The sequence below is a fragment of the Gigantopelta aegis genome, chromosome 6 (assembly GCF_016097555.1).
Source record: "Gigantopelta aegis isolate Gae_Host chromosome 6, Gae_host_genome, whole genome shotgun sequence".
NCBI lineage: Eukaryota > Metazoa > Mollusca > Gastropoda > Neomphalida > Peltospiridae > Gigantopelta > Gigantopelta aegis.
In genome coordinates this window covers 22784648-22810864 of record NC_054704.1, presented here as the reverse complement: position 1 = coordinate 22810864, position 26217 = coordinate 22784648, and the positions used below count along the sequence as shown (strand labels likewise).

The following is a 26217-nucleotide window of genomic DNA, read 5'->3' as shown; positions in this document are numbered from 1 at the left end:
CACCCCACTTATGCTGGACTATATACTCTACGTACTTGGCACATAACTGAATTGGTGAATATGTCATGACTGTAATCTGACAAAATTATGCTCAATAGTTCATCATAATAAAATGCCTTTAAGAACAGTTTTCTTTTATTTCTATTTCCATTGTATCACCTCCAGGTATTCCAGTTTTATAAACAATGTAACATTTTTCAACTTCAAAATCCACAAATATTTCATACAGAAAGTCACTTGATTATCATGCAAAGTCATTAAAAGAAAGCCAATAATAGTAATATAGTTTAATATTACTTAAAAAAGGAAAATGTTTGTTTAACAACTTTTCAGCACATTTTAAACTATGGATATTTGGTGTCTAACATATGGTTATTTTAGCACTTTTCACAACAAACAAAAAACAAAGAAAGAAAACCTGTTGCCATCACACAAGCTACTTTTACTGGATATGCAGCAAGGCATCTTTTATATGCACTTACCCATAGGCAGAGCTGTACATACCATAGCCTCTGAAAAACCAGCCATAGAGCACCAATTTGGATGAGAAAAACCTGATTCAATCAAGAGAGATAAATCTTGCGACCCTATGCCCTTGAGGTGAGCATGCATCCCACCTTTAATATTACATGTAGTAACAAATAATTAACATGCACAACCATGACTCAGTGATATTACTGCACACTTCACTCATCGAGATATAGTTCATATTTGACAAAAAACATGAAATATCCTTTATACATTCACCAAAAAAGTAAATAATTAACATTATTATTGGTATTACTGGTCAGTTGAAATGTACATTATTCAAAACTAGCTCTGGCACTCGCCAAATCTGCCAATCACACATTTTAAAAACAATTACCGATAGCTAATTTTATTTTAATTTGTCATAATTTCATGTAATATTTGTCATTTTTAAAGTTTAATAGACACATCCAGAGCTAGCCTTGCTTATTGGATAAGCTAGTCCCATATTTCACCAGTTTTACATTTACTTGTGATAAATAACTACAATCCCACACACATGTAACATTGCATATTTAAGTTGAGAGTATTAAAACTATAAGGAGCTGACACTCTGTGCAAACATTGGCTTCTCCAAGAATTTTACATAAAAACAGGAAGTAAACAGATAACTAGGAAGTAAACAGAAAACTGGATTTCACATATTCATCAACACAGGAGTTCTTTGCAGTCAAAGAATTATGGGTACAGACATTGTGTACAAATCATGTCCATAATAACTGATGTCAAACAATTAATCTGCTAGTTTTCCTCAGTAGATTTTTCCATAAAATTATTTTATTCTACCAGTAGAATTTATTGGTTAGAATAGCATGTAGCTGAAGTGAGATTTTTTTACACTATATATATAACACATTGATAAATATTTTTGGCCTAATTCCCTAGTTATTTGTACAGTCACACTAATACATTACATAAAAAAAAGTCAGATGTCACAATAACTGATAGAAAATGGAAGATGATTTTCTGATTTTGAAAAGCCGGAGTAAACATGTACATGCAGGTGGGAAATCATCCCAGTTAAAAAATTACATATTATTTACAATGTTTTGCTTAAATTATCAGTTTTGGTAAATGTTTCTGGTTGTTCAGGTGTCCATTGTAGCTCAAAATGCATTTTATGCAAAACAGAAAGGATATGTACCTGGAAAACCTTAAAAGGACCATCCTGAGTTGTCAGCCCTAACATGATTTCCATTTGTTCCGCCCAACAAAATAAAAAACATATCCTACTTTTTCCTGTTTTTTTTTAAACAAAAAACACTATCTTACTTTAAAATGCTTTAATATACAGCATTATAAGGATCAATACATTTGACATTTGGCTGAATTATTTCAAATTTCATTTGGCTATTGGAAGAAATAATAAATTTGTACATAAAAAATTATTTTCAACACAAATTGATATTGAGATACTTCAAAACATTATGATGTCCAGAAATGCATTGGTTATAGACATATTCATATTCTAAACAAAAAAATGTAAGTAAATTGTAATTTTAATCATTTAAAAGTATCTTCTTTGCCAAAAGCCTTTTAAAATTGCTACAAACCCAGGTTAGTCCCTTCAAGTAAGATCAGCAACTTTTAAAGTGACAGACTAGTTTTTATACACTACAGCACATTTTTCACCATTACCTGGTAAACTTCTGAGAATTGAAATCAGACATTGTTTAAATTTTATAGCATAGATTATCCGTTTCCATACATTGGAAGCGTTTCTGGCCAACCTGGTGTTTTTAACACTAAATACTGAATGTATGTTTCATATACCTCAAATACACATACCTCTAACAAATAACAGATAAATGAAGACTTAACATGTCTATTTTTATATTCAACTACCGGGTAATAGAATTGATTAGAATATTTTTATTGAATGATAGCATGTAGTCGAAGTGAGATTTTAAAAATGATATATAAAACATTGATAAATATTTTTGACAGGAGGTCCCAGTTGTGCACAGACAGACACTAATAAGTCACAAAATGTCCAATGTCATAATAACGGATTGAAAATGGGAGATGATTTTCTGATTTTGAAAAGCCGAAGTATACATGTATGTTATAGTATTAGAAAGTGTTAAATATTACATATTACTTACAACTTTTTGCTTAAATTATCAGTTTTGGTAAATGTTTCCTGTTGTCCAGGTGTCCATTGTAGCTTGAAATGCATTTTATGCAAAACAGAAACGGTATGTACCTGGAAAACCTTAAAGAGACCATCCTGTCTTGTCAGCTCTATCAAGACTTCCGTTTGTTCTCGCCATAAAATAAAATTTAAAAATCCTGCTTTTTCTTCTTTTTTTTTTTTTAAAACACCATCTTGAAATGTAAAGCCTTACACAAATAAATACATTTGGAATGACATTTGGGTGAATTATTTCAAATTATAAATTTATAGTAGGAACTTATTTCAGACAAAAATTTATAGAAATAAAAATATCATACTATTAAAAAATTACGATGTCCAGAAATGCATTGGTTATAGAGAGATTCATATTCTAATCAAACAATTGTAGGTAAATTATAATTTTAATAATATAAAAGTATTTTCTTTGCTGATAACATTTTAAAATTGCTACTAATTCAGGTTAGTCCCTTTAAGTAAGATCAGCAACTTTTAAAGTGACAGACTCTATTTTTTATATACTACAGCACATTTTTCACTATTACCTGGTAGAACTGTTTTTGAGAATTGAAATCAGACATTGCTTAAATTCTATAGTTTAGATTATCCTTTTCCATACATCGAAGTGTTTCTGGTCAACCTGATGTTTCTAACACTAAATACTGAATTATGTTTCATACATTTTAAAAACATACATATCTCTACAGTTAAATGAAGACCAACATGAGTCTATTTCTAAGGATATTTCCCTATTTCAACGTCACAGGCTCTTTCTTCACTTTCTTGTAACTTTATTTAGATGTGTTACAGGTATGTAGATTAACCAAACTTGGTGTGTATTTTCACATGTTGAAACTAAGGTCTGCATACAATTGTACAATGGTCCACCAAATATTACCTCAGTCTTTGAAGTATATTTGTGGTTCCAAGACCAGTGACAGTAACTGCTAGAAAAAAACATGCTTCATTTCATCTACACCTTACAAAAAATATTGCAAAGATCTTTACATGGAAGAGATCACTCCAACATAATATAGTCCACTTTTTCAGATACTCTCTTACAGCCAGTAACAGAGAATGCACGTTTGTCTTCAGGATAAAACGTCATTTCCTTCAAAATATTATTGACTAAATCGTCTTTAATGAAATCCTTTTTACTGAAATATTTTTTGCGAACAAGCTCATCTCTGATGCACTCCATAACATGGTTCTTGGTTAGTGGCAGGAAAGGGATGAATGCTGTTACGAGATGTTTCGTGATTAAATCGCTGTGCCACAAGCCACCTACAAAACAAATAATAATTGTTATACTCATTATCATAATAATAGACATAATAATATTATTAGAGTGATGCTTAAAACAGAAATAGAGGGCTAGCTCTGGCACTCGCCATATTCGCAAACTGTGAATTTTAAAAACATTTGGCATATTTTATTTTAATCTGGTGATATAATTTCATGTAATATATATTGTTGCAAAATAACTGGGTTTCTGCAATGTTTGAAGTTTAATAAATAATTTGAAACATTTTCTGCTCACCTAGAGCTAGCCATGTGACATTTGACAAATTTCTGTTGGAAATTAACTTCAAAATGGCTGCATCAGTTTCAATATAAATGATCAATGAGATCACACATTTTTAACTGCAATACAGTGAACCAATAAAAACATAACTCAATAAATGAATGAAATTGTTTTGTTTAACACCACCACTAGAGCACTTTGATTTATTAATTATCGGCTATTGGTTGTCAGATATATGGTCATTTTGACAAAGACTTAGAGGAAACCTGCTACATTTTCCCAAATGAATGAATGATTAACAACACTCCAGCATAAATAATACATCAACTAATGGGTGTCAAGCAAAGATAAACTGTACATGAATGAAGTGACATACTTCTCGTATTCACCGCTGATGTCATGATGATTCTTTCTGTATCTACCAGCGTAATATCTTCCCGAGTTGACCCATCATCCCAGTATTTCAGTGCCAACTCTGTGATCTCCTGCCCTGCTGTGTTACTGTAAAAAATAATAATGTTTAAAAAATACAATCATGTAAAATATAATATAATTTTAATAAACCTTCTACCATGGCCACAAACACAACATAGTCCCTTTAACTAGGATTAGCAATGTAACATGAAAAATTATGACCCGTCTTTAAAATATATTTGTGGTTCCAAAAGCACACTCTTACTGAGTAACAGTGAATACTATATATGCATGCTTCATTTTTAAATGACAATAGACTTAAATATGCAACATCTGGATCTAAACCATAAAATCCCATTGTTCTAATAAGATGTTAAACAGATATAAAGTTGTGTTTTAATTTTATAACTATCTAATTTAACTTCAAGGCTACTTCTCAATTTGATATTAGCCTTTGAATTTCTGATCATCTTGCGAAAGTAATTTTGTACAAAAACAATAGTTTTCTTTAACGACACCACTAGAGCACATTGATTTATTTATCATTGGCTAATGGATGTCAAACATTTGGTAATTTTGACATATAGTCATTTTTCCATTAGTAGCAAGGGATCTTTTATATGCACCAGGGTTCTCATGGACCCGGTGTCCCGGGTCCCTGACGCAGCAATCATGGATGGGACGCACCATATTGCATACACGTGCGTCCCTGTGGACGCAGTATATTTTTATTTTTATTTAACTTCAATACGTTTTTTTTTTTTTTAAACATCTAAATTTACTGTAAAGTAAATCAGCAACATTCATAAAAATTCTTGGAAATTAGTGTTAATCGGTACAATCAGTTGGTCACTCCAGAAAGTTGCCCTCATCAATGCACCCACTTTGTGAAAATGAACTCAGCCATGTGACCCAGATTTACAACATTAACCGGTACGACAAAACATAACTAATAAAAAGTAAAACTTGTTGTTGCTAGTAATCAAACATTTAATATAAAAAATGCAACATGTCTTAAACAATATTTCATTTTATTTAATCGCGTTTTCTAGCTTTACGACAAGCAGCTGGCAGTACACTACTGAATAGTAGACTGGCCACATGGACATGCAAACAGCACTTATTTACACCGTGAGGCGGATCAACTGAGCAAAACTGGTTGAAAATGTTTGGTTCTAAAAATTGTGATGGGAAAAAAATCTTTCGCAAATTTTTTCGCCAAACTGAATTTTTTTCCCGCAATATCTTTTTTTTTTTCCGCATTATTAGTTGAATATATATGAGTTACCTGGTATTTATTTTATATTTTATCATACATTTTAATAATAATTTTTTTTATTCATGTTCATGTACTTTTTATTACTACAAATCATTTAAATGTCAATGTTTTTGTGTTGTCAGTTGTTATACAATTCATTTGATATTTTATTGGATATATTAATTCATCTTCAAATGTGGACTCTCCTACATTCCTAATGGACTCTCAAAATATAAGGTCATGAGTCCATGAACTCTCAATATTTTTGGATAAATGAGAACCCTGTGCACCATCCATCCCACTGACAGGATAACACACATACCAAGGCCTTTGATATACCAGTTGTGGTGCACTGGCTGGAACGAGAAGTAATAATTTAGTATAGATAATAAAGTAAATACCTGAATATATTAAAAATGCTGCTGCAGATCAATTTTGCAACAGTTTTTTGCGGCACACTGCTGATCGCAATTGCAAATTTCAAGGGCTGTTATATTGCATCACAAGCAGGGTTTAAATTGACCCTAATCCACCAAACTGTTAACAATGTGTTAAACATTTCCTAAAAAAGGTTTAGCGAATTCAAAATGTAACAAAAGAAAGACTTCTTTAACATATCCCTCACTTCAAATCTCCGACTGTTAGGTAAATACTGTATTGCAACAAGGTTCCTCCTTAAACTAGAAGAATTAAACCCAAAATATATATCAGCTACTTGACTTACATGTAAATCAGCTGGATTTTTCTTTTATCATGTAATAAAATATAATTACAGTTCACATAGATAGAGGATATAAACGAGTTACCAGTTAGCAAATTTATGTTCTGAGTGAAATAATTTTCACTTGTCACAAGATTTAGCAAGTGACAATTGAACATTATTTCACGAGGGACATAAATTTGGTAACTGGTAGAGAGATTGTTATTCTATTGATTACCCCAGCTATTTTATTTGTTTTAAAAGCCTTTATTTTTTATATACAGTGGCTACGAATGTCTATGAATATAAACTTGATGTAAAACACTTTACACACTGTTCTGGGTATTGTTTTAACTTCGTAATTTAACGATGGTTTACAGATAAGGAAGGAAGGAAGGAAATGTTTTATTTAACGACACTTTCAACACATTTTATTTATGGTTATATGGTGCCAGACATATGACTAAGGACCAAACAGACACTGAAAAAGAAAACCTGCTGTTGCCAATTCATGGGCTACTATTTTCGATTAGCAGCAAGGGATCTTTTATATGCACCATCCCATAGATAGGATAGCACATACCGCAGCCTTTGATGTATCAGTCGTGGTGCACTCGCTGGAGCGAGAAACAGCCCAACGGGCATTGATCCCAGAGAACACTTTACCATTGGACTACGTCCCGCCCCCACAGATAAGTTTCAAAAACCAAAGTTCTATATATTCTGCAAATATTTTTATAATGAATTGCATAACTACCATTTTATTACAAGTTTAACACTGAAAACAGAAAGACATAAATGCAAACACTTTAAACTACATGTATGTAACATCATTTTCTGTACTTGACAGTCCTGACAAGGTGATTGGCTTATAAGCCTCAAACGGTCCAATAGTAGTGTACGTTAAACCAATGCAGAATATTTCCCACTGAGAATATATGAAAACTATTTTTTCTGTTATGAGTGACCACTGGGGTAATCATGTTTAATGTGTACAGTGCATAACATTCATTTGAAATATTAAAACTTAAATCATTGTCTTACATGTACCTTAAAAACAGGTAGATAGCCTTTTTGTAGTCTACACCACCAAGGTTATCATAGTAATCTAAATAAGGCTTGATGGTGTCTATCAACCCAGTTGGCATCTTGTCCATTTCGTCAAAAATAAACAAACTGTGTGCACATGAACTAACATTGCCTTCTATCCAACTCCGAAGTTGATCCTGAAATAAAATGTAACATTTTTTTTAGTCATTAAGCCAAACACAAGAATGCATATGATTTCAATTACATAACCCAGAATAATTAAGGTTGGTATGTGTAGGTTGGCACAATTTTTTTTAACGGAAAATTATTTAGGGTACATATAGGCACTGCATAAATATTTTTAAAGACTGAAATACTTTATACAGGGTTCATACACTTTATCAGTAACCAAATTCCATGACTTTCCATGACTGTTTAAAGGTATTTTCCATGTCCTTTTGAGAAAAAAAAATTACAATCCTCTACTAAATCTATTGGTATTTTAGTATATTAGGCCACTCTCTCCACAACATTCTCTCAAAATCACAGAGGGAATACAAAAACCTTAAAATTACAAAACATTAATTATTTATTGATATACATACATGTATGCATTATTTCAACCATATTGTTTTGTAACTGTTTCATGCATTCGTTCTGACATTTTAATTCAGTAAAACTAGTAATATGAACCTTCTGAGTACTGAAGGTGAGATATCTCAACTAAGTTCACAATTAAAAAAGTATAGAATTAATTTTAACTCAATTATAAATAGAACCTTTTTTGTACTATTTATACCATCTGATATTTTAGATATTAATAAATCTTTTTTTTATTAATAATAAAGATTATTATACACATTCTATTTTTTCACCAAAAAAACTACAAAAAAAATAAAACAAAAAATAAACAAAAAATAAAGAAGGAAATTGTTCTTGGCACTTTACTTTAAATGCAGTTCGTATTTAAGGTCAAGGTTAATAATTAACTTGCAAGTTTTTGCTGGCAGGCTATTATTAAAATATACCGATACATTTACGTTATACATGCATTAGTCCAGCAGTTAAGAGCCTGATAACAACCAATCGTTCATTTTGTGGGGAAAGCATGAAACTTTGCACGTGTAGTAGACCTCAAGTGACTTCAGTAAAGTAAATAATGTTGCTACTTTGCTTTGCTCAATATGATGCAAAACATATAAAAGTTATGGCAACTTATGCTAATCCGCTGTACTACGAAAATGATTAAAGCTTGAGGTATTTCCATTAGTCACCTAATATTGTATAGATCGTTTTTCATGGAAAATTATAATTTATCAAAATACTTTTTTTTAGTTTTGTTGCTAGTTAAATTTTAAAACTTATGATTAGTTTTAAAATATATGTAGTAAAAAATGTATTTAGATAGATTTTAATTTTCCATGACTTTCCATGACCAATATCAAAATTCCATGACTTTCCTGGCCTGAAAAATGACATTTACAAATTCTTTGACTTTCCTGGATTTCCATGACCCGTACGAACCCTGTTATATTAAGGAAATAATATTATGTAGCAAGAGAGCTAGTTTTTTTTCTCTAAGTTTAATTACATTTAAATATACATGTTTATCATATAATATCTTACATTTTCAGTGCAATCAAAGTATGTGATATTTTTTAGATCACATACTTTAAGAATTTAATAACTTTGCAAATTAGATGTAAATTAATCGAGGTCACGGCACTAGGTTTATTGACATTTAAGCAAATGTTCAAGGGTGACACTTCATAATTGACGTATGCATTCAGTCATCAATTAAAAACATTTCAATAGCAATTTTACACTGAAAGCTGTCCAGTGTTCAGAAAACAACAAACGTTAAGCACTAGTTTATTTTGATGTATGGACATCCAAAATGATGTCATTCGAGTTTGACATCATTTCCATTCAAAAAGACATTGCGCCACATATTCTTACGTCATTTGAGTATCTAGTAATGGTGGACTGGAATTAAAGTTGCGTGTACAGTTTACAAAAACATGTTGTATTAAGCTTGAGATTATATGATAAACAGATTATTACCACTGTGTGTTTCGGTATTGTCAATATCATATATCATATATTAGGAATAAATATAATGTATTATGCCACCAGAGGCTCACATTATACAATTTTTATTCCAAATATGATATTGATTATACTGAAAAACACTCCAGTTAATAACTTCTATATACATGTATTTATTATCATTAATATATAATGTTCAGTTTGATCATAAGATTAATATACATGAATAGATATTGTGACATACATGTAAAGCAAAGCATTAAATACCAACAAAAACAAATACAGAAGTTGTTAAAAGTAAAGTTTTATATCTATATGTCTTGTCTGACAAGCAAAACACATTTTCACCACTGATTTGAAAAAAATATTTACAAAATTTTAAGTCGAAAACTACACAATCAAAACCACATTACCTTATAAAAAGGTACCATTCCTTCATGAGGAAATTCCTTTGTTGAGGATATAAGATGCACAAACTTGCTTTTAATCCCTTCGTTATACAGGTGTTGTGCTACGAGTCTGCTCACATGGTTTTTCCCAGTTCCTGTCCCGCCATGGAAAGACAGAACGAGGGCCTTAGCAGGGTTTTCCGATCTAATGTGACCTCTGATGTGGTTAATAACAGCTTTCATGACCAGGTGTTGGCCATACAGATGTTTCTCCAATGAAGGCATGAGACCTAGAAAATATTTAATCATAAAATTTGACTTCACTTTGGGAATTTTAGCATTGCTATAATGTACAAAAATAGAGGAATTTTTTTCAGTTTCATTAAAAACAAAAATTATATTATTATTAAGCTGTTAGAATTTTAAAAATACAATACATATGTATACTTGTATTTATTCAAATTAATATATCTGTTTTGCGTTATGAAATGCTATGGGTGAGAAAAGGGGTGTTTGTCAAGTGTTACAAATAGTTTTTAAAATATATATTTTACATAATAATAAAAAAAGGAATTATTTACATTCAAATTGGGGAATATTATAGTTCAAAACTGGGAATAAAACACGACATAGCCTTTGGGGTGTGAAATGCTGCCAATTATCAGAATCTAGAAATATCTATGATAAAATCATTAACAGGGTTAGCTCTGGTTGAGTACAAAATTTCCTCAAAGTATCTATTAAACTGCAACAACTACAGAAATCTACAGTTATTTTGTAACAAAATAATATCTATCATTAGGCCTACATGAAATTATTTCGACAAATTAAAATGAAATTCACAATTGGCGAATTTGGGGAGTGCCAGAGCTAGCTCTGCATTAGTATGCATGTACAAAAATTACAATGTGTTATGTTATTAAATAAGTTATACTTTCTACACATTTCTCTCTGTTTAAAGAGACAGTCCCAAGTTTTTAAACACTACAGCATATCTTTCACTATTAGAGCCGTTTATGATCACTGAATTCAGACATTACTTATAGGTTATTCTTTAGATTATCCATTTCCATAGAACCGAGGTGTTTCTGGTCATCCCGGTGTTTCTGATACCAAAAATTGCATTTTTCATATCTTTAAAAACTCACATGATTGCGAAGTAGTGGTTTATTGATTCAAGTTCTAGTCTATTTTTAAGGATATTTCCCATTTTAACATCACAAACTCTCCTTTCACTATATTGTAACTTTATCCCAATAAGTTACAGGTTTGTAAATTAACTAAACTTGGTGTCCATTTTTTATGGGTTAAAACTAGGGTCTGCACCTTTAAGATAATTTTATCCATGGCCTGAATTATAAATATATGCAATAATCAATAGTGCAAAAAAGTTAAAGTTTGTTTTATTTAACGATACCACTAGAGCACATTGATTTACTAATCAATGGCAACTGGATGTCAAACATTTGGTAATTTTGACACAGTTTTTACAGAGGAAACCTGCTTCCATTAGTAGCTAGGGATCTTTTAAATGTACACCATCCCATAGACAGAATAACACATACCACGGCCTTTGATTCACTAGACGTGGTGCTCTGGCTGGAAAGATAAATAGCTCAATGGGCCCATTGATGGGGATCGATCCTGGACCAACCGCACATCAGGTGAGTGCTTTACCACTGGGCTACATACAATATATAGATTTATACATCAATACATACTAGCCAGTGCCATGTCTGCCCACTGTTTCATGCATGTAAGCGGGATCAACCATGTAGCTTGTAGGCCCCATGCATATGGTTGCGTTAAAGAGCATCCTTGTTTATGAATTCCTCAATAGCTCAGAATCTATTGTGGCAAGTCTGCAAGTTGCAGGTGATTTGGTGCAATAGGTTCAAGTCCCAACAACGGCATGGAGGACAGAAAGGATTTAATTATCCTCTGCATGCCAGTGCTTTAATAAGTATGTATGTAATAGTCAACCTCAACATTGGCCTCCATATATACAATATATAGTTATTCATACATCAATACATGTATACATTCTTACACTATATATATACATACATACATACATACATACATACACAATCAGTATATAAAAAAGGCTCCTACTTTGTTATTTGGCACCTAAAAAAATTAGAAGTAGCTGCCATCTGGCTCCTGGACAGAAATGTTAATGCAGAGAGCTGCAGTGCAGTACATGTAACAGCTGCAGTGCAGTACATGTAACATGTACATATGTTTAGTTAGAACTTGCAGTGTTGAGAGCTTAGATATGTATAGTATGAAAACAACACAAAAATAAAATAAAATTTTTTTAAACTGTTGCCACGTAATTTTAAACAAAACACTTCAAACCTGACGTATTTTTCTTAATCCATCTGTCATCACAGCATTCTGAGAAGTAACTTTTCATACCACGGTAATTACTAACTAACGCCGATACTACAACTGCCAAACCGGCAGAAATACCAGAAATTGGTTCAATTGCACAAACAGGAATAAGTATTAAAATATACAAATAAAATAAAATGAATATTGTCTTCCACAGATTCATATTGTAATCAAATATTTCCGTAAATCAAAATCGAAAGTACATTTGCAATTTTATATTTTGCAGCTATCGCATGCTGGAGTACACACAAGCCTCCCTTTAATTAGATAATCAGCTGTACTGTACACAGAAACTCAAGAATAACATTGTCATTAATATATTGTATAAATCTCCATCTGTGCAAATGCTTTTTTGTCTTGAACAGATAGGTAACACTAAACCAATTAATTTCCGGCTGGGTCGAAGTTCGAGGTGCAATTAATACCACAAGTCCTGTGATTGGTTATAAATGTGAGTGTGTTGATTGTAAAAAAACCTAGTGTCATCTGGGCTAAAAATGTATACAATTTTAATTCATCTAGTACCACTGTGTCAAGTAGCCTTATGCTTGGAACATGAATGGGGTACATGTAAAAAAAAAAGTACTCAAATTTTGTGCGAAACTAGGGGTGTTGTAAAAAGATCTGGTTATACCGAAAATGAGCCACGAAAGGTACCATTTTCTGCAGTTAATACTTTGTGGTAGGGGTTTTAGTATTGATATTTATGGGTCATAGTTTGGTTAATATAGTGCATATAGACTATTATAGTGTTTTTAAACACAAACGTTAACATGGTCGCCTATGGGATTTCAATTAGTATAGTCCAACCTGCTACTGTTTCTTGCATTGTAGGTGTAATATCTACTCATCATGACAGAATTATTCTCATAACAAAACTGCGCATGCGTTGGTCAAACAATCACAGCATTATGCTACCATGGAATTAGTAAGTTCTGGTAGGATTATATTCGAGGTATTTTATGAACGTTGACACCGGTTTCGTTGAAAAGTAAAAAAAGGAGCTATCACGTGACAAAACTATCACATGATCAAACATGGATGTCTGGATTTGTTGAGTTTCTTTATCTATTCTAGGCCTAGTGTGATTTATTCTGTTGAAATTGTGAAACTGTGGTTCATTTTGTCATGCTTCACAGCCATAATTCATTGTTAGTTCGTGGTTTTGTTTAACTTGTCATAGAATCAATCATGACTCATGACTGACAGTGATACAGACTACAGTAACAATGTAACGAATGTTGAATCGATGAATGCTAATGAATTTGTATGATGATCATTAAGTGCCTTTTTTGTGCAAATAATGATTTTTTTTATAAATAATGAACATTAGTTCATGGTTTTGTTTAACTTGTCATAGAATCAATCATGACTCATGACTGACAGTGATACAGACTACAGTAACAATGTAACGAATGTTGAATCAATGAATGCTAACCTGTAATCATAAAGTGGGTAAATGTCATGTACAGCCTACAGCTTTGTATTCCTATGAGGGTGGGGGATGGGGAGGATGGGGGTCTGGGAGTATACCAGGATTTTGCAAAGGAGGGGGAGGGGAGTAACAGAATTCTAAAAAGAGCAGTTTGAATTTGTTGAAGGACTGAAAAATGTTCAAATATAAATGCTCAGAGACACATTTTCAGGGCATTGAAAAGACACTTTAAACAGGCAGGGTCTGTGGGTGGTGTTCATGTGACCCCCTCCGCATCAGCCAATTGGGAGAGAGAAACGAGAGCTTGAGTGAACTCCCCTTTTCAGTGATGTTTTTGCTTTTGCACTTCTTGGTTCTGAACAAATTAAATACTAGCTATAAATTTTATAAATTTGTTCTTTATTTAAAAAAGTGAAACCCTTTAAACAAAATTCCTGGTGTCATCATTTTCTTTTTAACCTTTAACAATGCTTCATGTTATTATTATTTTTCTTTTTTAGAAAATATCTGCTAACATGAATGTCAGCATGAATGAAGAGATGTTTGCCTCAGTGACAGATCCCTGCAACTCGACAGGAAATGAAACGTATCCTACATATCTTGGCTTCATCGGAGCAGGCGTGTCAGTTGTGTTTTATGCCAGCAACTTTATACCTGTCAAAAAATTTGAAACAGGAGATGGTAATACTAATATATATACATTTAAAGTCTGTCAAAAAAAGAGATTGTTATTTAGGATTACCCAGGGAACATTTGTTTTAAAAATCTTGATTAGGCCAAAAAAAATAAAAGGTCTGTTTCCGGTCGACCGACCGTCCCTAGTTTTACCCCCCCCGACCCTAATTTTTTTCTCTCTTAAACTGAAAAAAATAATTTAAAAAAAAGAATAATAAAAAAAAAAAAAGTAAAAATAAAAGAGGACAACATCACCAAACAAGAGTATTTCCTTCCTTGCACATTGTTTACGTACTATTATACGATATATTTTGCACATGTAATTCCCTTCCGAAAAACATCGAGAAATTATGAAAAAGCTTTTGTAATGAGCTCCTTCCCCTGATTAGCTACCCCCCGAACAGCTTGATCGGTCACGGAAGTAACTGAATGTACGAACATAGCTTTGGTACAGGTTATTTCGATTAAATAAAATCGTATCAATTCAGCTTAATTCTCGTCTTCACTTAAATCAACAGGTCTTATTATTAATGCATCTCAAATGTTTGCATAAAGTATTTAAATTAAGAACAACGAAATTAATACAAATGTCCCATTAATTTAAGGAAATACACAAACAGTGCATACCAATACTACTATTATTATTATTATTATATATTATGATAGTATTCAATTTAAAAAAACAAACAAAAAAAACAAACAAACCCTACCTACCTACCCTAATTTTTTGGGGCATGCAATCGGAAACACACTTTTTTTGTTGTTGACCTTAGCAATAATTCTAATCAACTGAAAATCGATTACTGTTTACTACTGTTTATTAATGTATACTACTGTTTAATGTTTCAAAACAATTATTGTGGTTAAGTTAAGGAATATTTTCAGGGCTCGCGCTGTCATTTGCCAAAGTCTCCAATTGCGAAAAAAAAAAAAAAATTGCTAAAGAATTTTCAGTTGGGCGAAAAAATTTGTGAAAGATTTTTTTTTCTAATTCGATTTTTAGAACCAAACATGTTCAACCAGTTTTGTTCAGTTGGTCCACCTCGCGGTGTGAATAAGCATTATTTGCATGTCCACGTGGCCAGTCTACTATTCAGTAGAGTGCTTCCAGCTGCTTGTCGTAAAGCTAGAAAACGCGATTAAATAAAATTAAATACTGTTTAAGACATGTTGCATTGTTGATACTAAATGTTTGATTACTATCGACTACAAGTTTACTTTGTATTAGACATGTTTTGTCATACCGGTATAATAATAACGCCGACATGATACACCCCTTCGCCCCTTGCACAGAAATACAAAACTCAAAACCGGCGTGAAATTGAAAAAGGTTTTTTCCCCACTTGTGAAAGACTGTCGCACGCCAGTGTTTTGATAGCAATAACATAAAGATGTTTCCTTTGTCTTTATGTTGGGTGACTGGCTATAACCTTGAGTTGGACACCATACTAATTATGAAAAGTATTCAGTTATAAATCATACCGGGAAGTTAGAGGGTAGTTACAAAACGAGGTCATGGCATAGGATATGATCAAGAGTTACACACTTTTTTTCTTCTTTTTTTCATAAAATAAAACAGCCAGTCTGCCCATTTTGTTTCTTTAAAATATAATTGTTCTATTATATATATACAATAATACATCCATTACCAAAGAGATTAAAGATACATGCCTACTGGCCTGTGGCATTGGAACAATATCTGGAGAGGGTAGCACAGTCTCTGGTGGGACTATTGAGTTTTATCTTTATATAAAGCAGAAAAGAAAAAAGATAACCAAAATAAGAACAGAAAATCTAATGTTTATAAATTTATAATGTTGGTAAAATTAATGCCAGTGACAGGGAAAGAAGGAAGTGTGTGGGAGACAATTGTTAAAGAACTTTAGAGGGGTGAGTATTGTCATCATTACAAAACATAATGCGGGCAGAGTTACAAAAAAAGTCAGATCTTATATTATGTAATCTCCATAACTGGACATTTATAAACTTCTTTTGTCATTTTCAAATTATTTTGATGTCTCGTATTTTTTAAAAATTGTAATAAAAACAAAGTGGCATTGGGTCCTGTTCTGGACCTCATTTATTCTAGCATTTTTCATGCATACATGTATCTCGAAAGCTCAGATACTGAATGATATAAGTTGTTAGGCTATTAAATATACTACTCAAAAGAATTTAAGGGTCAAAAATTTATAACCAAATAAGTTTCAGAGTGTATTAGATTGATGATGTAAACTACACCAAATTTTTTATTTATTGTTCCATATTTAATCCACCCCTGGCGCGAATACACTCGACACATCGTTGCCTCATGCTGTTGATCAGATGTCTGAAGAACTCTTGGGGAATGGCCTGCCACTCTGCCATAAGAAGTTAACCCAGATCATGAAGGTTGGCCGGAGGGGCATGGTTATCCCGAACTTTCCTGCCTAATTCGTCCCAGGCGTTCTCTATTGGGGCCAAGTCAGGCGAATATGCTGGCCAATCCATCCTGGCGATACCTTGTTGTCTGAGAAAGTCCGTTACCACCCTGGCATGGTGGGGTCTGGCAATGTCATCCTGCAGAACTGCCCCGCCGCCAATCTGCTGAAGGCCTGGGAGAACCAACGGCCGGATAATCTCATTCAGATAGCGGATTCCATTCAGATTTCCATCCACCACATAGAGGGGGGTCCTGTGGTGGATAGAGATGCCGCCCCACACCATGACGCTGCCACCACCGAACCGGTGACGTTGTCTAATGTTAACGTCAGCGAAGCGCTCCCCAGGACGTCTATAGACACGAACCCGACCGTCGTTGAACTGGAGACTAAACCTGGACTCATCAGTGAACATCACTCGACCCCACTGAACACGTTGCCACCGCAGATGAAACGTGCACCAGTGACGTCTGGCCGTTCTGTGACGTGGTAGGAGTGGTGGTCGAACAGCCTGGCGACGGCAGCGTAGATTATTGGCTCTCAGACGATTGCATATGGTTTGATCAGACACTCGAGTTCCAGTCGCAGTCCGCAGATTGTCACGTAATTGGCGTGCAGTGGTTGTGCGTTGACGTAGAGCCATATTGGTGATGTAGCGGTCCTTTCTATTTGTAGTGCTTCGGGGTCTTCCCGAATGTGGACGATTTCGAACATAATTCATTGCTTGGTACCGTTGCCACAGTCGGCCAACGACACTCTGACTGACACCAAGTCTCAGAGCAACATTTCTTTGCGTATTGCCATCCTGAAGCCAAGCAATAGCCCTTCCTTGATCTTCGATAGTCAGTTGAAGTCGTACCATTGTCGAATTTGGAGTGTGCACCGTACACGAACACAAGCTTCAATTATACGGAAATTCAGCATTGGGAATATGGAATACACGTGCAAAGCGTGCAAATGAAGCGCTTTGTGAAAAAGCAAGTTATGGGCACTTAACAGACCTTTCGCTTTCGCCCTAATTTACGTGCAAATGTAAGCATGTTTTCGCCATTAGAACTAGTCGACAGTGTCAATGACAGTGGATTTTAATTCATTTATGGGTTGCTTAGACCCACTTTCGTCAAAATGGAACAATACCATGCGTGACATTATGGTCTAGCTAATATAATTGACATTCAGAAAATAATGTCGAAAATATCGTCTGACCCTTAAATTCTTTTGAGTAGTATATGTAAACATATGTACCGGTACTTTCATTTCACACTTTTGGTGCAAAAATATATGTATAGTTTATATCTTAGTCCGGTGAATCTTTTTGGGAACATATATATTGGATCAAAATTCACTTAATTCTTTCAAATTACAGAGAAACATACAATTTATATCATTCTCTGTTGTATACAAAAAGTAAAATTGTCTATTTTGTGATATACTACTCATGATGCACTGACTTCAATGAGCCCATCGACGGGGATCGACCCTAGGCTGACCGCACATTATACAAGTGTTTTACCACTGGGCTACAGCCAGCCCTAGACAACAGCAGTATTTCATTATTAGATTACAAGACGTAAACTGAATAATAAGTACATTTTAGCATATACTACATTACCATAAAGAACGAGATAAAAAATTAAATCTTTTGACTGAAATGCAAATATGTTACTGGCAAATATATATTTAGATTGGTGAAAGAAATTGAAGATTGGCGAATTTTTTGGCGAACAAAAATAGCAATCCAGGGCTAGCCCTGATTTTATTAGCCAAAAACTAAATGTTATAGCCACTTTGAATAAAAAATTAGCTGTTGGCTAATTTGGCCATGTACAGGGTCAGTCCTGGTATATATAACTGCTTAGTGCTAATTGTAAATATAAATTTATGATTGTAAAATTGGTTTCAGAGTTCAGACTGATACCCACGTGCAGCTATATGCTCTACCAGTTAATGAAAATAGATCTGTATTTCAAATTAGTTGCCTACTTACATATTATGTACATTTATGCATGTGCAAAATGTACTAGTACAGGTTGATCCAGGCCTCTGAAAATTGCGAGAACTATCCTTTTGTTCGCGCAAATCTAAATTTGCGTAACATATTTTTTGTTCGCGCAAAATTTGGATCACCATTTACTTGGATATAACGGGTTACGCAAAAAGGAAATGGGTTATTTGGATTTATTTCTGCGTAACCGATAATTTTGAAGCTGACATCTTTGTAATCCAGAAACAAAATTGTTTTCAGTTTCAGTTCTTGAGTAAGTTTGGAATTGATAGGGTTAGTTTTTCTGATTTTGAAATAGTTTCTAGTTCTAAAGGTCTGGAAAAAAATGAGGCTCACACTGGAATAAAATTTGGTTTAGCCTATTTTCAGATATTATAGTGTATTTAAAAAAAAAAAATTAAAAAGTTAATTTAAGGAATATTTTATTAGCCAAATTTTTTAAAATCCATTTTTAGGTATGTTCTTCCAGTGGATTCTCTGCAGTGCCATTCTTTTAGTCGGCATGGTTCTGCAGGCAATACGCAGATCAACATTCTATCCCATTGTAATGGTTGGAGGAGCAGTGTGGGCTACAGGTTAGTGGTGAGGCCAGATTATTGACAATACAAACGATTATTTACCAACTAAATATTCATACATGTACAGGTATTTCATGCTTTACAGGTAACCACACATGATTTAAATCTTTTTGGTATTTCAGACACTGTTTCATTTCTATAGACATTACCTGTCCTCAAACAAGTGCACCTCCCCCCCACGCAAGTGGTCTGGTCCGAACATCCCAACAGCCAATGGGATGGCCTAAATTCTTCTACTGTATACTGCTCTCTAGTTCCGGTCACATGACTGTAACTTCCTTCTTTTTCTCTTCGCGAAAGGGTCTGGACGTCTTTTGTTTGGCTCTGTTTGGAGTCAACTTTTTTTATAAGACCTTTGGTTTTGTATTCGTGTTTGGGTGAAATGTTTTTCACCTTAAATTTCGTTAGCTTCGTTAGCTTTCGTATGTTTCTTTTCGCGTATTCGCTTGACTTTCAAGCGTTTATTACATGAAATGTTGTTATATTGCCGGTTGTCGTGTCGGACGCCATTTGCAAAATGGCGTCTGTATTGACTGGCTTTGTGTTGGGTGGAATGTTTTTTTTTTTTTTTTCACCTTATTCGTTAGCTTTCGTTAGCTTTCGTATGTTTCGCGTATTTCGCTTGACTTGCCAAGTGTTAATTACATGAAATGTTATTATATTGCCGGTTGTTGTGTCGGACGCCATTTGCAAAATGGCGTCTTTGTTGACCGGCTTTGTGTTTGTGTCATGATTTCTTTTCTTTCTCTTTCACAGATTGAAAACTTATTATCATGTCAGATGTTAATGTTCAGCGACAGGTACGAGCGCGTGCCTACGCTGTAAGAAGTTCACTGCAGGCGGCGACCCTCATGAATTATGTCCGGGTTGCCGTGTTCCTTGTAGCCTCTCTTCGAGATGCGACCTGTGTTCGGGCCTGTCTACTGTCGAGTTCGCGGCCTACTTGAAGGTGCTGTCGGCGAGAGCCAAGAAAGTGGAATCTTCGCCGTCAATTGCGGACTCCATAGCAGATGTATTACGTTCGATGCTACCTACTATGCTGAAAGAGACTATGGCGTCAATGGCGGCCTTACCACAACCGGCGGGTTTGGGGCCAGGTCCGGTTCAAGTCCCCTCTTCGGGGGGTGCGGCTCCAGGATGCAAGACTTCAGATGACAGGCCTGCAGTTCCTACGCAGCCCTCTGACAAGCCGACTCAATCAGTTAGGCGTTCCACGGCCTCCAAGGATCACCGATCTTCAAAGTCATCTTCGGCGCAGCGGAGCCGGGACCGGAGCCGGGCTCGTAGCCGTTCCCCACGACCTGCACGTCTCCCTACGGGTTCCGTGGATCGGCAGCGCAGACCTTCTATTGACGCTTCAGAGGGTTCTCGACGGGACCGTCCACGGTCCGGTTCACCAGTGAATTCTGTTTCGGCCGATCGATTAGCCTGTGCTCGAGTGCTTCGAGACTTTGGAGATGCAGCGCCTACAGCGGTTTCCGTCATTGATGAGACTGAATCTTCTGACCATATGAATATGAGGGATTGCTTGGCGGCAGTCTATGACATGTTGCCGTCCTTGCCACATCCACCAACGCCGTCCAAGAAGGGACCGACACCGATGATAGCGACTGATGTCCCTCCGGAAGATGTGGTGATCCGTTCCTTGGCTGCCGGTACACTCGTATCCGAGGTGGCGACGGATTTAGACCGCACTTTTAAAGACACAGCGTCTTTCGTCGCCTTCCCGACTTGGGGTCACCGTATGTATCCGGTGTTTGACATGACCTTTACAGATGTAGCTCCGTCCTTGGATGAAGATGTTCACCGTCTTGGGAAGTCGTCAACCGTGGATTTGACGGACAAACAAGTACAAGCCATGGATACTGCCCAGAGACGTTGCTTGTTTGTATTATCTTACTTGGACGTTTTCCTTGCGGCGATGGCCACCCAGGCAAAAGATGCACGGTGCTACGCGCTGTTTCAGCAATCGGCGCAGATGCTAGCTTTCCTGACGTCTTCGGTGACTTCGATGTCCTCGATGTTAATGCAATATCGTCGCCAGGCTTATTTAAAGAAATCCACTTTGGATTTCCAGCATAAGAAGGAGCTGTTAGCTCAACCGTGGTCCGCAACGAAGCTGTTTGCAGGCAAAATTTCTGAGGTGGTGAAGGCCAATGATAAGGACCAACAGTCGACAGCAACTGTCAAAGCGTTGCAACTTATTTCCACGTTGGAATCTACAAAGCGGAAGTCTACATTCACACCACAACCACCATCTAAACGCTGGAGAGGTTCCTTTCGAGGTCAACCTTCTCGAAGGTTTCCGGTCAGACGACCATCCGGTCCGCCAGCTCGGACCCAGGGGAAGCCTGGTCGACGTTGACGCCAGCCAACAGATCGTGGACTGCTCAGATTGCTTCAACCTACGCCCGCCCCTGATTTTGAACCAGAACAACGATTCGGTTTTGACGCTTCCGGTGTGTACCACACCGGTCGGAAGATCCATGGTCGGAAGTCGACTTCGCCGTTATTGGCGAAACTGGCAGACACTTTGCCAAGATCCGTTTGTCACGTCGATCTTGAAGACAGGGTATCGTCTGCAATTGTCTGCCATCCCTCCATTGACCACTTCACCTCGAGAACCGCGGCATTCCGTTGCGCAAGTCAAGGTTCTACAGGAGTCCGTCAACAAGCTGGTGGAGAAGGGAGCCGTTCGCAGCATTTCGGAAGTACACTTAACACCCGGATTTTACTCGGACATCTTTCTCGTACCAAAGAAAGATTCTCCAGAGCTGCGAATGATTCACAACTTGGCGGTCTTCAACGACCACTATCTGTCTCCTCCTCCGACCTTCAAGATGTTAACGTTGCGAGATATCATAGCCGTGATCAGACCGGGGGATTGGCTTGCCTCGCTAGATCTCAAGGACGCCTACCTGCACGTTCCGATGCATGCCGATTTCCATCACTACCTACGGTTTGTGCTACAGGGTCGGCATTACGAATGGACAGTCCTGCCCTTTGGGATATCCATAGCGCCATGGCTGTTCACCAGAATCACGACTCCGATGTCACGCTTCCTGCATCGCAGAGGTATATCCTTTTACCCATACCTCGACGATTGCCTGATGAGGTGTCACAGCAAGACAGGGCTGACTGCACATGTTGCCTTCATCATGGACTTTCTCAAGCAGCTGGGTTGGATTATCAACATCGAGAAATCTCGACTGGCTCCCACACAGTCTCTACAGTTCATAGGCGCTTGGCTTCGACCCGACCTGGGCCTCGTTCAAGTTCCTTTAGACCGTTGGGAGAAGATCCAGACCATGATTGCCATAGCCCTCACCGCTCCAATGACCTTCCGCGGTTGGCAGAGTCTCCTGGGTCTCCTCACTTCTGCCCAGGATTTGACACTCAGAGGTCGTCTCCAGTTGCGGCGCTTGCAGATGTTTCTCAACCCGTTTGTTCGTTTCAACAATCCGGACTTGATCATCTCACTTCCAGACGATCTACGCTCCAGCCTGCAGTGGTGGCAGCTCCGATCGAACGTCTTAGAAGGTGTCTCTATGCGGGCCTTCATAGCCACTCATCACCTATTCGTCGACGCGTCACTGGAAGGTTGGGGAGCCCATCTAAGCAACCAGACTACTTCAGGGCTGTGGTCTCCCGGCGAACTCGGACTCCACATCAACCTGTTAGAGTTGTTGGCAGTCTACTACGCTATCCTTCATTGGCGACAGATGTTGACGGAAGCCTCTCTCATGGTGGCCACAGACAGTACGACCGCGGCGGCTTACATCAATCGTCAGGGCGGAACTCACTCCAGCAGTCTGCTGCAGTTGACTTATCGTCTCTACAAGCTGGTCGACGAAATTCCATTGCAACTTCGGGCTCGTCATATTCCAGGGGTTTGCAATGTACTAGCCGACACATTGTCCCGGCCGTCGTCTCCACAGCCGACGGAGTGGATGCTCCATCCGGAAGCGTTTCGATGGGTGTGCGACAGACTTTGGACACCAAACATCGATCTTTTCGCCACACGATTCAACCATCAGCTGAGGGTTTACGTGTCTCCGGTGCCGGATCCTGAAGCTCTGGATCTCGACGCATTGGCCATCAGCTGGGAACAGATGGACGCGTACGCTTTTCCTCCACCAATCCTCCTTCCAAGGGTGCTTCAGAGGTTTCAGCTGTACCATTGTCGCCTGTTGCTCATTGCTCCGATGTGGCCATCCAGGATGTGGTATCCAGATCTAATACGTCTGGCCGATCCACATCCTTTACCGCTGCCAGACTGGGATCATCTGTTGCTGCATCCCACGTCAAGACTGTACCATCCACGTCCGCAGTTGTTCCAACTGCACGCGTGGACTTTATCTCCAAGAGTTTGAGGAAGAAAGGTTTTTCTTCACAGTCTACGGCGGCCATTTTGAAAGCGCACAGATCATCTACTACTGCGGCTTACAACGTCAGATGGCTTTGCTTTCACCGATGGTGTGTTAGAAAAAAACTCAAACCTCAGACGATACAGATACCTCGTCTTGCTGATTTTTTGCTGTATCTGCGGACCACTTTACGATTGAAGGGGTCTACCATCGCTGGGTACGTTTCGGTCATCGCTACTGTTCGTGATGTAACTACTGGAACGAAGTTATCGGGTATTCCTGAGATCCATAAAATGATCAAAGGTTTTCGCCTTGAAGATCAAGTACACCGGTTTCGGCCACCAAGATGGGACCTGAATTTGGTGTTACGAGCGTTATCGACCGCACCTTATGAGCCGATCGAGTCCTCTTCCCTGCAAGATTTGACACGGAAGACGGTGTTTTTACTCGGTTTCGCCACGGCTGCTCGTGTCTCAGAACTTCATGCTCTTGATGTCGATTTGGTACGTTTTCACCGAGATCGGCGTGCAGTCAACTTGGGGTTACTCATGAACTTTATTGCAAAGAATCAGTTACCAGACCAAGCGCCTCGCTCGTATGTTGTGCAGGCCCTCTCCTCTATCGTTGGTCCGGCGGACGTTGAGGACTTGGCGTTGTGCCCTGTTAGAGCCCTGCACCAGTACATCGAGAGGACCAGATCTTTTCGACAACATCGTAAAAGACTTTTCCTTTCCTGTAACCAGAGTCGGTTGAGGGATATTACCAAGAACACGGTGGCCACCTGGATCCGGTCTTCTATCCTGACCGCTTATCAGAAGGAGGGTTTACCTGCTCCGTCTGCTTCCAATCCGCATGAACTCCGTGCCTTGGCTGCCACGATGTCCCTGCATTGCAACACATCCATTCAGCACATCATCACTGGCTGTTTCTGGGCGACGGACTCCATCTTCGCCAACTATTATCTGAGGGATGTCTCCACAGAAGACGTTGAGGGGTTCCATCATCTGGGTCCGGTTGTTGCTGCACAGACTCTGTTGAATACAAGCCATCCTTGTCGCCGTTGATGTCTGTCTGATTCTGGGCTGCATACCGAGATGTCCACCGAATCGACAGGTGAGGATTGCTTAGACTTTTGTTCTTTTGCACAGTTCACGCACTGGTGCCGGAACTTTTGTCTCGATAACCTTAACTCTTCACTGCATGTGGTTATTGGTTGTCGTTATTGAACTAACAGATCTTTGGTGTACTAGACAGAAAACATTCGGGGGTCTTGTTTTGTTCAATGTTCTGACGGATGCACCTCATTAGGTTGTCGCTTGTTATTGAAAAACTATAACACTTCAATACGTGAGGGTTACCTAACACCTGCATCCCTGGTGGCTACGTCTTCCCACCCTGTCAGAACCAGCATGAGATGTGGCTTCCGCCTCCTGGTTCATGTGTTTCTAGGAGCCGTACCTGCCACTGCTGACGGATGCCACCATTCTGGTTGTTGTTACTAACATCACCTGCATTGGTCTGTGACGGGCATCCCTAGGAGGAGGTTTTACCAAGGTTGGCCTTATTCTTCCACTAGTCAGCCTCTTTCCGGTTGGGGAGTTATCACAAGCATCTACGGATCTCGGCACCCACCACCATCTGTTGAATGCTGCACTTGTTTGAGGACAGGTAATGTCTATAGAAATGGAGAAAACTTGAGTGTTTTCTCTTTTATAGATACATTACCTGTCCTCAAGATTCATCCCGCCCGGGCCTCCCCGCTTCCTGTTCTCCGTGCGATGCGCTCATGGAAAAAGAAGGAAGTTACAGTCATGTGACCGGAACTAGAGAGCAGTATACAGTAGAAGAATTTAGGCCATCCCATTGGCTGTTGGGATGTTCGGACCAGACCACTTGCGTGGGGGGGAGGTGCACTTGTTTGAGGACAGGTAATGTATCAATAAAAGAGAAAACACTCAAGTTTTCTCCAATGTACACGTATTCAAGTATGATTTATGTTGATTGTTTTTGGAAAGAGATGAGGATTTCTTCTAATATCACTGAAATATATACACTTTTAAATATATATTTTTGTTTCAAGCTATACTTTCTTACGTGATATATACATGTACGTGCAGGGCTCGAACTAAGAGTTTTTTTGCATACGGCAATATTTTAATAACATTACCATGGGTGAAATGGCCCACCGATGGCAATTTTGAGCTTGACATTAGACTTTTGGCATGCATGATTAATGTGTAATGTATTTTGCCAGATGTGCCTTTTGTGAACATTTGTTATTACAGGTAAGTTATGATTTGGCTGCATATACATT

General features: G+C 37.3%; 2 protein-coding genes across 4 annotated transcripts in view; one reads left to right on the top strand and one right to left on the bottom strand.

The window, feature by feature from the left end:
- Positions 1-117: 117 nt before the first annotated feature.
- LOC121375181 (torsin-1A-like) lies at positions 118-12782 on the bottom strand. Its single transcript, XM_041502471.1, has 5 exons — positions 12388-12782; positions 10051-10316; positions 7610-7785; positions 4564-4688; positions 118-3946 (listed from the first exon to the last, which is right to left on the bottom strand). The coding sequence occupies exons 1-5, from the start codon at positions 12584-12586 to the stop codon at positions 3681-3683; spliced, it is 1032 nt and encodes a 343-aa protein (XP_041358405.1). The 5' UTR covers positions 12587-12782; the 3' UTR covers positions 118-3680.
- A 569-nt stretch (positions 12783-13351) lies between these two features.
- The window catches only part of LOC121375179 (transmembrane protein 144-like), a 28335-nt gene continuing 15469 nt past the window's right edge, over positions 13352-26217 (top strand). For 2 of the 3 annotated variants that reach the window (XM_041502470.1, XM_041502468.1), the window contains exons 1-3: positions 13352-13476; positions 14359-14539; positions 19414-19533. In XM_041502470.1, the coding sequence (XP_041358404.1) occupies positions 13465-13476; positions 14359-14539; positions 19414-19533 (313 nt within the window). In that variant the 5' untranslated portion in view covers positions 13352-13464. Of the gene's footprint in view, positions 13575-14358; positions 14540-19413; positions 19534-26217 lie in introns of all 3 variants that reach the window. The other variant, XM_041502469.1, reaches the window with a different exon arrangement.